The sequence below is a fragment of the Ascaphus truei genome, chromosome 1 (assembly GCF_040206685.1).
Source record: "Ascaphus truei isolate aAscTru1 chromosome 1, aAscTru1.hap1, whole genome shotgun sequence".
Lineage (NCBI taxonomy): Eukaryota > Metazoa > Chordata > Amphibia > Anura > Ascaphidae > Ascaphus > Ascaphus truei.
The window spans coordinates 158,423,556-158,438,397 of NC_134483.1; the positions used below are offsets into that span (position 1 = coordinate 158,423,556).

A 14,842-nucleotide genomic window follows, 5' to 3' on the forward strand; every position below is an offset into this window, starting at 1 on the left:
AAGACGTCCAGCAACAAATCCAAGAATTTTTCGAAGAAAGTAAGAAGGTGGGCCTCCACATGAATCTCGGCAAGACCAAAATTATGTTAAATTTTTTTTATAACACTACGTTTGAAATGAATGGAATAAAGCTAAAAGAAGTCAAAGATTAGGTCTACCTTGATCAGCAACTTTCAATAGCTGGTTCGTTTTCAAATGAATGCAATACGAGAATTAACATGGGAAGGAGCGCATTTTGGAAGAAACAAGACAATCTTTCATAGGAACCTTCCCCTGTGCCGGAAAAGGAAAATGTTTGACCAATGTATCCTGCCCGTGCTCACATATGAATGTGAAATTTGGACACCACATGCAGAGACAATTCAGAAGTTTGAGATAACTAAAAGTAGTAAGTATAAATGTAATGTATGCTGGGTCTTACCTGGAGCGAGAGGAAAGAGAGTGAATGGGTTCGAAAGCAAACAAAAGTCTGTGACATCACAATGGTGAAGAAATTGAAATGGCTATGGGCCGGACATTTCACAAAAATTAATGACAATTGTTGGACTGAGATGGTACTCGACTGGATTTCAAAAGATATCAAAAGACCAAGACACTTTTCATTTTTTGTACGTAAATAATTAGAGTTTGGTAAAGGGTGGAAATCCGATCCCCGGATTTTTCGCAGTGTTTTTAACAAAATACTGTACAAGCCACACATGTAAATCCGAAGGTGGATTGGGCTTTTCAATTTTCAGGCGGAAATATTCGTTGCGCCCAGATTTGATCTTAAATCCAATTGCGGATTTTGAAAAATCTGTTTCTCCCAGAAATATGAGAGCGGGGGACCTATTTTAGTAGAGTCCCAAGTAATATGAATATATATATATATATATATATATATATATATATATTATATTAATATTACAGTAATATTTCCATTTGCTATATACAGTACACACAGACACACACACACACACACACACACACACACACACACACACACACACACACACACACACACACACACACACACACACACACACACACAGTTAAGTTATGGTGGGTAAAAAAGGGACAAAAACCCTCCACAGTAAAGCATATAGCAAATGGAAATGTTACTGTATGCTCATTTGCATGTTTTAGACAGGTTTGCAGCCCTGCCTTCCAGTGTGCTCATTTGCATATCACTACCCAGAATCCCTTGCTGCAGTGGAAGCACGGTAAGCTGGGTGGTAATGGTGAAAGGCAGGGCTGCAAACCTGTCTAAGACATGCAAATGAGCATGCAGTAAAATTTCCATTTGTTATATGCTTTACTGTGGAGCGTTGTCACTTTTTTTTTACCCACTATTAACTTAACCGTGTGTGTGTGTGTGTGTTTATGTATATGTATATACCTTTTGCTTCATTCATTGTAACATCGCCGGAAGAAGAGATCAGTATCTCGAAAGCTCGCACAAATAAAAGCATTTCGTTAGCCACAGAAAGGTATCATCTATTTATTTTTTGATTATTGAAGATCGGCTAACACGGTACTGATACCTCTACATGTATATATACATATATACATATATATATATATATATATATATACACACATATACATCTATACATATATACATACACATATACACATATATACATATATACATATACATACACATATACATACACACCGTTAGTGTGAAGAAACGCGTTGGGAAGTTTAGTGTGAGCTACTGACAGTTTATGGTTATACTCATTTGCACTTATTCTGCTGGGACTCTCCGAACGTTGCTATACATTGGCGAACCTTTGCCCCTTCATTTTTCCCTCCACGGGGTCACAATACCATTTCCTCCCATCCGGAGTTGCTGTGTGAGTGATGGACTTCCGGGTTACATCGGGAGAGGTTGTGCAATCTCTTAAGCCCCTGCAGGACGGTGGGTCAGAGGAGCTGGGACTTCACGGAGGAAAGGAGTGGCGTGTGAGCAGAGCAGCATCTTCGTGCAGTTGGCAAATGAGTATACTCATTACATGCTTTTATTTCACATTTGTTTGTTAGTTTAAATTTGTTGGACTTAACATTGGTATTAAAAGTGTATTTTTCATATTACACGAGGATCGGGCGCTTTCTTTCTTGTCGTTTTGCAGATTTACTGGGAGGTCGTTGGTTCCTTGCAGAGAGCAGCCAGATCCAGATTAATGGGCCATCATCCATTTTTTAAATATATACAGGACAATTTTTTTTTCTTTTATATGGATTTTTATTGATTTCTATATTTTTGTTGATAATTCATTGTTTGCAATATTTTTAAATGTATTTATTTTTTTGACCATTTAGTCATTAGCTCACACTAATTTAGTTTTACATAGTTTTTTATTATTGTGTGTATTTTTATATTCGTTTTTTATTTATATAATACTGCTGACATCCAAATAACCATTCGGATATATGCATTCTAAGTGTTAAAAGAGACAGTACCTGAGGGGCGCAGTTTTTTCTTTGTCTGTTTAAATTTAAATATATATATATATATATATATATATATATACATATATACATATATACATATATATATATATATACACACACACACACACACAAACATATATATACACACATACATATATATATATATCTTTCTTTAAAACTTCTTCCAAATAACATACTGTATGGAGACTCCTGTGCACACCTTAGATACCTGAAAGATATACTGAGGTATGCAAAGTATATTGAAATGACTAGCGCTCCACACTTCCTAAAAGGATTTCCATAAGACCTATGTTGACAAACCTAAGGCACCTTGCTAGGAAGGGGGCAAACAGGAACAGAACCCAGAACCTGTGTTATTCCAGGCAACAGCTCTAGCAGTGTGATCTAAACCAGCTGCTGGGGTAGCACCACTGTCACTAGCTATTACAATAGCACCAGGTATCTCAGTCGTGCTCCTTTTAGTGCAGAAGGAACATTGAACTAAGACCCACAAAATGGTTTGCTTTAAAAAGAAGTCAGGGGGAGGGAGCTCAAAAGTGTTCTGTGACAGTGGTGCTATATACTGAATCAATGAGTGAAAACGAAGAATTAAAGATGAAGCAAACCTTGTTTGACCGCATATTAGATGCTTATAGCTAATGGCTCCAATGACTAAATTGGAAACTATTAAGTATATACTGTAAATGATCGTCGCCACAGCCAAGCTTATCTTATTTACTGCTATTGATCAGTGCATTGCTGTATATTGATAACGAGTCCCACCAACTAGTGCTAAGCAGCAGCAGTAATGTTTTTTTTGCTTTTAAAGTAAAATGTATTTTGCACGTTAAGTTAACTATTGGCATCTACTGAAACCACAGGAGGGATCATTGAGAATTCCCTCACTATTATAGAAGATAAGCCCCTCTTGTGCCTCTACAGCAATAAAGAAACTGTAAATAAAAAGACCTTTTGACCATTAACGTCAACCTTCTTCCATTAACATGACAGGGAAAAGTGGTGAAACCACTTAAGCTTTCAATTCAATTTGAAGAGGAAAATTCATATTACACTAATTTGTTGCAAATGTGAGTAAATATTTGACTAAACTGCACATTCCTCTTCCATGACTGCTGAAATCAGAGCAACATGATTTAATGTGCATTAAGCCGAGTAGGTTTGTGTTATCCAGGGGAACAATGACAAAAGCTAAATCTGTCAATTCAATTATTCAGTCAACGGCAAACCTATACCAATTTGGTATTGTAGAAGGCGAATGTGTTTTACCTTACGCACTGGTATTTAGAGGTGTGTCCAATAACTAATAGTGTAGCTTAAAGCTGCAGTCCAAGTAATATCATACATGTGTGTTTTCTTTTAATAAATCAGTTCTGTACTATGAGAAAATGCTTGTAGCATTTATTTTTTTTTACAAATAAAACAATTTTAAAGGCATTTTTAATGTATTTTAATGTAACAGGCATTTTTGTTCCTATAGCAACCATTTAGAAAGTCACATCCTCTTCCCCTTCTGAAAAAGCATCACCTTTTTGAGCCCTGCCCTCTCTAGCAGTGAATCAATTAATCTAGTGCCTGCCTGGTCAAGTGATCTTCCTCAAGAACTTTGACTGTCAGTGCAGCAGAAGAGGACTTAAGATGCATTTAATGAACCCCGAGCCGAATCTTCAGCGAATGATTACAGGAGAACGGCTCAATTGGCAACTTAGCTAATCAGTTGTCAGAGTGTAGGTTGTATTGATGCACATATTGAATGATATATATATATATATATATATATATCTTCAACTGCAGCTTTAAAGCAGCACTCCAGGTAGCATGTTTTGTATCTTTTTATATGTTTAGTTATTGGATTGAAGCAGGGGTCTCCGGAGCTGAATTACGTTTATTTCATTTCCGGGGACCCCAAACTTCCCAAGATACTTTCCTCCGCAGGGCGTGCCGGAAAGTCCATGTTTAAATGTCCCTCATCATGCGGGCCAATAGGAAGCCGCAAGGGATGACGTCATGGTTTCGTATTGGCCCACAAGATGTGGGACATTTACAGCCACCCTTTGATTGGCCTCAACAAACCCAGTCTGAGCTGCCAACTACAGATACTGGCACCCCCTATGGAGGCAAGCATCTTGGGAAGCAGGAGCTCCTCGCAGATGAAATAAACTTAGTTCAGCTTTGGAGACCCCTTGCTTCAATCCCATCACTAAAATAAATCAACAAAAAAAGCAACCTGGATTGCCGCTTCAACTCTGTATATCACAGGGTTTCTATACAATTCAGTGGCAATGTTGGTGCAGTATATTGTAATATATCCCAACATACTGTATCACACAAAAGAGATCAAAGAAGCCTGCGGCATCTGTATTTTTCTTGCTAACATGGTCTGAGAACAATGAAGAAGCTCAACAAGTCTATCTTTACCAACGCAAGTATCATCACACAACAGTGATCAGTTGTGTCTACATCCATTTGTACAGACCTATTCTCAACCTTACTGCAGCTCACTGAAAAAAAAAACATGCTGAACCAACATAGCCGCGAATCCATGTATGTACATGAGATGTAACAGCATTTCTAACATCTCTGGCACGGACAGAATGCTATAGGAGGATATAGAAGGAAAACATGGAAAGAAACAAGGGAAACCAGAGGGAACAGATAGAGGACTGGGAGGGAAACTGGATATGAAAAACTCATAGGAAAGCAAGACTACTGGCAATAGAAGCAGAAGAGAAAGGCATAAGGAGGTGGGAGTACTGTAGATGCAAAGTTCCAGTGGAGTAAAACCTTAAGAGAATAGAGCGCTACACATTAATGCAAGTCAACCATTCCTTTAAAGCCCCAGTGAAAGGAAGGTCTAAGAGATGAACTTGAATATATTTGGGCTTCTGCTTTCTTTACATGATTTAATGCATCAAATCTCAATTCCAGAGGAAGCTCACACTCCGTACCATGCTGCAGCCAAATATGTGCTTGAAAGTACTGTATAATATTGCTCGATTCGTTGACTAGTAGTTGCTTCTGGAAGATGATCACTACTAAAGAGTGTTGGAAGGGAAGAAAAGCATGGCATATAACTTTTATGAACCATGTACATAGCGCATACATGTTAAATATATAAAGCCATAGTGAACCACTCTAAACTGATTTCAGTTGGAACTTGCCTACAGTCTGCGGTGCTGTGTCATTCGTTAGCTTATCACATGATAAATATGCATGGTATACTTACCAACGTTAATCTCTCGAGGGGAATTCTGCTGGTGTCTATTTGAGATCTTTTTGTCACATTCAGAAACCTGACTTCTGGAACAGCAATAGCACAGATTATGTGTGCCCATCTAAAAAAAGAAAACACGAAGATAGGTACTTATTTAGTAAACATTCAATTAATATTGAGAATAATTATACAACAAAACTAGCATAAGTAGCATTAAAGCTGCAGACCAAGCAATATCCTACATTATATATTTTTTAATAAATCATTTCTGTACTATGAGAACATACTTGTAATTCAGAGATGTTTAAAAAAAGAAAATGCTACATGTGTAGCCATGGCTGGTCCAGATAAGTCCTAGCAGCTACAGGCAGTGTCGAGCTATCCTGTGGGTTTACCCCCCCCCCCCCCCATCATGCTGCCGCTCTGAGTGACCGGGGTGGAGGTGAAACTGGGTCTGTGTACAGCCAATCATGGTGCAGACCCTGTGCCCTCCCTTTCTGTGCCTTAGGGAGGAAGTGTCCTAAATTATAGTCAATCTAGTTATGAGTTTGGTCTGAGGAGTGGAGCCAAGTCCCTCCCGGCCGGGAGGAGACAGGCTCTCAGCCCTTTAAGGGGTTAAGAGTAGGAGACCTACCAGATTGCAAGGCCTCAAGATTGCAAGAAGGCCAGTACCATCCAGAGGCCTGGAACTGAAAACCCATGCATATGCTGTAATGACAACTGCAGTGGCTGCCTCAATAAATGATCCTGTTTTATATACCTTTGCCTAACTGACTATTGGGTAAAGGTATGAGAGAAGACAGTCTCCAGTACACCTAGAGCTTGCTATGACTGGAGGCGCTGACACCATGAGAAGAACCTGAAGGATCACCAAAAGCCTGTCCTGTTTCCGCTTACCATCATGGAAGCTCATCTCTCCTGGACCAAGCACCAATACACCTGTAGCAATAGCAAGGTCTCCCAGAGGGGAGGGGGGGGGGGGAGTAGCAGCGCTACATATGTATTATAATGTAACAAGCTTTTTTTGTTTCTATGCCGTCATTTAGTGAACCCCCCCCCCCCCCCTCCTAAAATCAAAGTTAAATTTTGCCGATCGATCACAGGAGAATGGATCGATCGGCAGCTTAGCTAATTACTTTTTGTGTGGATTGTACTGATGCACATATTAAAGGGGAAAAAATAAAAGCTTCGGCTGTCGCTTTAAAACTCTGGCAAAAACTTACTAAAATTGACACTTTTATTGTGTTATAAAAACTAAAAGTGATTCAATTTACTTCAGATGTAAAGGATACTATATAGAAACATGTATTTACAAACAAATACAGCAGTTAGGGATTATAAAGAACATATGACTAAATCAGTCTGTAACTCATTACTGACTTGGCATGTGCCAAAAAGAATAAAAGTTATTTAATTTATGTATTCGGTTTATACAACCATCCATAGTTCGTAGCAAACTCTTATGGCCATATTTATGAAACCGTGCCATGCCGCACCCTGCATCTGATTTAATTGAATAAGCCTTTAGGTTTAGCACAGTTTAATAATATGGTAATTTTAATAAATGTAGCCCTTTGCCTGCATGTATAGTCTATAGATCACTGTTTCCGCGGTTTCACACGCTCACCTACAGTGACAAACGGGGTGAATACACATTACAGTGAGAGCACAAAGCTACACAATTCTATAGAAGAATTATGTGCAGAATTGTATGCTACTTGCATTTAAAATATGCAGCATATCGGTGCAAAACAAAAAAGCAGACTTTTTTTTTTTTTTTTTTTAAACAAACTTCTTAAAAAAAAAAACATTCATTATTTGCAGAAGTGTTTCTGGGTTTTTGACAAAACCTGAAAGATATTAAGTAATCATGAGTTTCTTCTAGGACTAATGAAGAAAATACGCTGGGGTATGATAAGGTTCTCGCAGACATTGACAAAGGAGTTTCATTATCTCCAATAACTGCCTGACATCGCACATCTCAATAGAAATGTGCATTTTGTGGAACCAAAATAAACACAAGTAAACAATATATCTTTATATTGAAAATCAAGCGAAGAATGTAACCACATCCAGGACACATTTTATAACATGAAGTTCAAGCAGAAAGCATATTTTCTCTTCCAGAGTGCCACGTTACGAAAGGACAACAGGGTTGAAAAATATGAACCCAATAAACCCTTGGTTGCAGGTTGAAAGAAGAGAATTAGAATTGATAGCAATTTCTCAAGTAGGGAATGAAAAGCATGTTGAAGCAGGGACTGCAGTGACAAGTGTTGGAATACCTACACTGGCATTTTAGCAAACACATCCAGTAATAGGTGAGACTAAACAAAGTTACACAGCAAATGAGACACAACCTTGGGACTTAGAAAAGACAACACTGAGCATTACAGACGTTCAGCAGTGACTGAAAGGAGACTATTCAGAATTACATACTGTATATTTGGAAATCAGAGACAAAACTGCAAAGAAAAGCATCGACTGAGGTTGAAATGTTCAGTTAAGAGATTTGGTAATGATCCAGGTGAGACTGCAGAGAGCTAGACACATTGGGAAGTATTTAAGATGGGACTGTGCAGAGACATTCAGCAATGATTGATTAAACTGCACACACATTGTGTGGTGCTCGAGATGAGGATGTGCAGAGAATTATAGACACCTAATAGCAATTATGATTAGACATTCGGTAGGGACTGAGTTAAAGACACATATACAGTGAAAGCAAAGCAGTACTGGTCAACATGAGACCGCACAGTAAGTTGACTGAAATCTACAAGAGTGAAGGTCCTAAACGAGCACTCAAAATAGTGGAAACGCTGCTTACATTTTGTACATTTGTTTTTAAATAAGTAGCCACTCTTGAGCAGTGGTTTTCCTACCTTATTTTGGTTAATGAACCCTATGTGAAATTCTACGGATCCCCAACCCCCCTCTAACAGGGGCGTCTGAGATTAGATGCCTTGTAAATTCTTCTTTATTTGGTACGATTTTCAAATGACCTGAAAATGTCAGGGAACCCTTTAGGGATGCACGGAGAACTCAAGGGTTCCTAGGAACCCCTGTGGAAAAACACTGCTCTAGAGAGTAGTAAACAGGCAACATAATGCAGGTTCCCCCCAGCACTCTGGAGTCCAGTAGGTGAGTGCCGGGTATTCCTTTGATTACGTTACCTCACTTCGTGACTTACTTCTGGTCAGTTGTTTGCTTTAGTGCACCTCCTCTCAAATTGCATAGGCAGCATTCCTAAAGGGGGATAAAAAAAATAATAATAAATAATAAACACATGAATAAACAAGCCTAGTGGAGCTTCATCTTGCTGTGTATTGAAAAGAAAATTTGAAATCCATAAATCATGCCCTGGTCATTATTTTTAGTAGAATAAAATTGTTTTCTAATGGCGCTTTTACAAAACATCAGTTAAAGGAATGTCGATAAAGAACAGCTTCCAGAGTCTGTCGTCGAACAGGGAAGAAGCGCTTCTTGCTTCTATTTGACATGCTCTGTAACACAGCCAGTTTTATTTTTAATAACTTGCAAATGTAGGGGCTTGATGGAACTTCTGCATTCTAGTCTGATGGTGAAAAAAACATTATTATTCTTTTAATGAAAAAATCCTTTATTTCACTTACAGAAACTTATTTCACTTACGCTTGCAGTTAAAACAACCTACACTGTACACAATAAAACCTAGGGGGGGAGGGAGGGGTTTATATCAATTTTATCGAAATTTTTAACTCCTTCATTTCTTCCCTGTTGCAAGTGTGAAGGTGTGGAAGAGCCTTCCAGTACAATGCAGTCTACATCATTCATACAGATGTAGCAGGACTTGCTGCTTCCGTGGGCGTGCGAGGTGGCAGCGCCCGAGCGAGGCTTAATCACTACCAAGAAAGCAGTAAGCTGCCCAGGAGGATCAACTCAGCAGGGGTCCCTGCTTCTGAATGGAACCACAGCAGCGTTTATCCTATGGGGCTTGCCGTGGGTCTGTAATAATTACGCAGGAGTCAGAGAAAGAGAAGCGGTCTCTTCCTCTGTCTCCCTGAGCAGCTCTTACAGTTATCCAATGTTTTATTATTTTTATATACTATATTGAAGCAGGTCGTCTATGGAGGTGAACCCCATTAATTTCAGCTTCACCTCTTCCCGAGCAGAGCACAAGTTAGCTTTGTTTACAGCATGGGGCAAAATGACAAAATATACAACCCCTTCAATGAATGTCTACCAATTTTATTTATTTTTTCTAATATAGACAGACACACACACACTATCAATACTAAATAATCAACCTATATGTAGTAGAAAAACAAACATATACATTTAAACATGCATTTACTGTACACGTAAGTATCAATGTACACACACACACACACACACACACACACACACACACACACACACACACACACACACACACACACACACACACACACACACACACACACGTTTGTGGTTTAAAGAACGTTTGAAGATCCAGTGTCAACTGTAACATTGGACCAATAATTTTATCCAACTGTAACTGAATGTGTAATCTAATATTCTACCGTGTTAAATACAGAGCTATATAATAAGTATTACACTGAACATTTTATGTCTTGAATGCAAATGAGGGCTATTGTACATTTAAGGTCTTTTCCCCGAAAGGATATTGGTTTTTGTGTTCCTGCATAAGAGCGTTGCATTGCGGTATATCATTTCTGTCATCTTTCGGAAGCTGGTGAATAGCAAGCAAAAAAATTATTAAAGATGTGCTAAGTCAACTCTGACACTTTCTGTGGTGCACAAATAGAATTATGATCCGTTGACCTTGAACAGACACTGAAGTGAATCTCATAGTATAAAACATGTGGATATATGCCACCATATTTCATATTTCAGATGCACTCTGGATAACCATTGTGCTTTGTAGTTGCTGTATTGCTTGTTTTCAATTGTTTAACAGACAGGACTTGAGAGTGATGCTCCAGCCATCCCTGGAGGCATTATCAATGTAGTATTACTGCGTATCTGCATTTTCAATTCCTTTAATTACAGCAAAAATAGTGTAGATGCAGTCAGTAAATATATTAAAGCATCAAACAAGAAACTTGGATCAAAAATATAGTGAGCAAGAACAAGGGCGCTACACCTGTTTGTGTGTCTCAGCAAAGTGTATTAAGCATTCTGTGGTTGCCAGACGTTGGCATCTTCTAACAAAAAAAGTATGAGCATGTCATGCGTAAAAATGTATTTAAGAACATTAATTAGCTCTATAGCATTATGTGCACTTATACAGTATTTTGCAGGCATAATAATTCTGGGCCTCTGCACTGGGCCTTGGCTAGAGCACCATTTTAACATCCCATACACTTGTATGTATATCTTTATTTGTATAGTGCCATCCACGTGCATAGAACTTTACAGCAGTAATACACGAGTAATAATGGGAATAAGCACTTAAGACATAAAAGTAACATTAGGAAAAGGATTCCCTGCCCTGAAGAGTTTACATTCCAAGTGGTAAGGGGGGGAGAATTGATGGCAAGTGTGTATGCAGGGTGTCATGGCAAATGCATGAGACGTATAAAACTAACAAATGCTTAATTAAACATGTGTTTTAAGACAGGCTTTAAAGGTGGAGAGAGAGGGTGCTTGACGGATATTAAGACGAAGGATATTCAAGAGGAGTGGGGGAGAGAAAAAGGTTTTAGGCGGGAGAGGGCTTTAGATACAAAAATGGTAGACCGAAGCCATCCTTGAGTAGAATGCAAGAGGTGAGCAGGTACTGTACATAGAGAGAAATTAGCGCTGAGATGTAAGGAGGGGCAGAAAAGTGTACAACCATAAAAGGGACTAGGAGAATTTTATAAACAATATGGGATTTAATAGGAAGCCAGGAGAAGATTTCAGCAGGAGAGAAGCCAAGACAGATTTAGGAGCCTAGTGATACCATCCGCAGTGTTTAGGACAGATTGAAGGGGAGAAAGGTGAGAGGCAGGAGCACCGGACAGTAGAGGGTTACTATAGTCAAGACGGAAGAGAATGAGGGTCTGTGTTGAGTTTTAGCAGGAGGAAAGGGGTGTATCTTTGCAATGTTATGGAGGAAGAATTGTCAGGACAATTAATATTTCCAACACATATCTCCTGAATGGAGAATCAGATTTAAAAAAATTAAAACAGCGCCAGAAAGGGCAAGAAGAGATCTCTGAAAGGAAGTTCAAAATGCGAAAAAAATATTGATCAGCGCCAACTGCTGCATTACGACTTAGATTTGGAAAATGTGACCTTCGGGTCTCAGTGTGTGTCTGGTATGGTTACACTACTTTTTACTACATTATTTACCCTGTGTAGAGTACACACAAGAATTATTCCCAGGTGTGAGCTCTCTTATCCCAGATATGCAATATCATTAGTTCAATATAAACAATATATAACCATCTCAGTATTTTTTATATTTAAAATCAGCTTATATTTGCACATCAAAACAAATTAACAGTTACTATAATCCACTGTTTACAAAGCAAGTTTTGGGTGAGCCCAAACACGTTAATATGCTACACCCAAAAACACAAATTATGCTATAGCCAAGTCTACAACATGCTTAATGCTAAGCCATTTATTTCTATACACGTACAGTACAATTATTAAAGGCTTTTTTTTTTTTACATTTCCAAATTCAAAACCCTAGACAATATTTTTTTAAAGGTTCAAATGCATTATGCTATTGTGATGGATATTGTACATGGATAGGAATGATAATGTGAACAGAAATTGGTGGGAACTTGTTGGTGTTTGTAATACCTCCTTTGAAACCATCTAATATTGAATGAACTACAGTACTACAGTAGAAAGCCATTACTACTAATAAATAAAATAGCAACAAAGAAACGGAAGGCAAGAACCACCTGACCCACCTCGATTGCTCATGTTACACATGGGGAGAATAGAGGACAAGTGGGGATCATACGCTGTACACCTCGCCACAAATTAAGTGACTGATGAACTGTAACAGAATGATTGATTAATGTGAAATTTCCAAGACTGTTCTGTGCAGCAGTTACCTTCCTAAAGGCTATACCAAAATGTCTTGTTCAAGAATAGCAACATTTCACACCAAGTAGAAAAATCTCATTAGTGCCTACAAAAAAAATGACAAGGTTTGTTAATTTTTCGTTAGAAGCAGAGTTCCCTTCTTAAAGCAACAGGGTCCACCAAATCGATTATTTCAATATGGCGAGCTCAGTTATGGACAAACATTCTGAAAGAATTCATTACATACATGTGCGATCTTTAAATATAATTCTGCACTTCCTCTGCTTTGTGAACTTTGTGTTAAAGGATCATACTGTACTTTCGGTGTGTTTAATTTCCAAAGAAACACCAGCAAATGTACAGCTCAATCGTTATGGATTTCAAAATGTGGCTCTGCAGTTCTGTTTGTATTTGGGAGTCTATTTTACGATGCAATGTTTAACTTCTCTAGTGCTAGCGATCAGATCAATTGCAGGAATGTGTACTATTAGCTGCTTGTACCTGCCCTAAGCTGGTGAATAATTGATAATGCCTTGACATACAACGGGTATTCCAGTAATCAAAGTACTCTATAACACAGGGGCGGGTAATTCCAGGCCTCAAGGGCCACTAACAGGTCGAGTTTTCAGGATATCCCTGCTTCAGTACAGGTGGCTCAATCCGTGGCTCAGATTGAGCCACCTGTACGGAGCAGGGATATCCTTAAAACATGACCAGTAGGTGGCTATTGAGGACTGAAGTTGAGCACCCCTGCTATAAGAGGTAGTTTAGCCTTCAGTCGTTATAATCACAGAACTTCATACAAAAAAAAAAAAAAATCTTATTTGTAAATACAGTAGTTTATTTTTGCCAATCGCATCAATTAAGATGACCGTATAGCATTTACAACTTTTGTCTTCCTATGGATAGCAATATAGTACAGTAGGGCCCCGCTTTTCAGCGTTATGCTAATATGGCGGTTTTATAAATAAAGGTTTCCTGACTTCACACATGTATTTTTAATTTGCAAACATGAATAAGATTGCTTTCATCTGGCCGCTGCCCGCCACTCATCTGCACATACACTCCGTTTGCTTCCGGAATGCTGCATTCTGGGACGGAGTAGGAATAGGAGTGAGGAGGGAAGGAATGTCGGAGGTGAAGATAGCATTTGTGCGCTCTGCACCAAGAGAGAGAAAATATCCTGAGCCACTGTAGTGTGACTATAATCAGAGCACAAGAATCCAAGTTAAAGAAAAAAGCTTTATTACTGCACACACATGGACAGGTAAACCATGTCCTCCATCTACGCGTTTCATGCCGTTATGGGCGCTTTCGTCTAGGCTATGTTCCGCTTCTCGGCGGGGGTCTGGAACCTAACGCGCCGTATGAGTGGGGCCCTACTGTATAGATGAATCAGGGCACTACAGATTTTTGTGAAGCAAAATGCATTGTGCCAAGAAGAAACACGTTTCAGCCTCTTACCTGGCCTTTTTAAAGTGAAGTAATAACAGGCGAAACGTGTTTCTTCATGGCACAATATACATTTTGCTTTACAAAAATTCGTAGTGCCCCGATTCATCTATACTATATTGAATTAAGTCTGGATTATTTGCAGGTTGTCTTTGGAACCAGAATCACCGGTAACAGTATCATATATTTTTCTATTTTTTTGGTGTGCAGAATCTACCCCATTTCTCAATTTCCTATGGATAGCAACATGGAAAAGGAACCAAGAAAAAAGTGAATATGACAAAGCTGTTTTATGAAACAGGGTGCAGTAAATATAGTTTATAGGTCAATAAATGCATTCCATTCCAGCTTTATGCATTTCATTAGAAAGAATAAAATGTACAAGCTATAATAAATTACTCTACTTTACAATGCAGCCTAGCCTTTTTTGTCTTATGACTGCATTTTGCAGTACATAATGGCAGCGGTTTACTCAATGGAAAATATACAACATACATTATATATTTTAGCATTTTTTTCCTGCTAACGGAAAAACTAGATTTTGCAAAGCATATGCTAGACAGGGGGCACTGTATATGGAGGACAATATAGGCCAGTCACAGCATACAGTAGTGGGAAAAGATCAATCCCCTTCAAATAGCTGCATTTTTCTTTTCAAAATACCTAAACTAGGAACAAATATTAAGTTCCTCAACCTCGGTGGATCCCCTGATT

At 38.6% G+C, this 14,842-nt stretch overlaps 1 protein-coding gene across 1 annotated transcript in view; it reads right to left on the reverse strand.

Moving 5' to 3' along the window:
* Positions 1-14,842, reverse strand: part of KDM4C (lysine demethylase 4C) — a 418,437-nt gene that overhangs the window by 83,981 nt on the left and 319,614 nt on the right. The window contains exons 16-17 of the mRNA XM_075596483.1: positions 8,859-8,914; positions 5,681-5,789 (exon numbers count right to left, since the gene is read on the reverse strand). Coding sequence (XP_075452598.1) covers positions 5,681-5,789; positions 8,859-8,914 — 165 coding nt within the window. The remainder of the gene's footprint in view (positions 1-5,680; positions 5,790-8,858; positions 8,915-14,842) is intronic.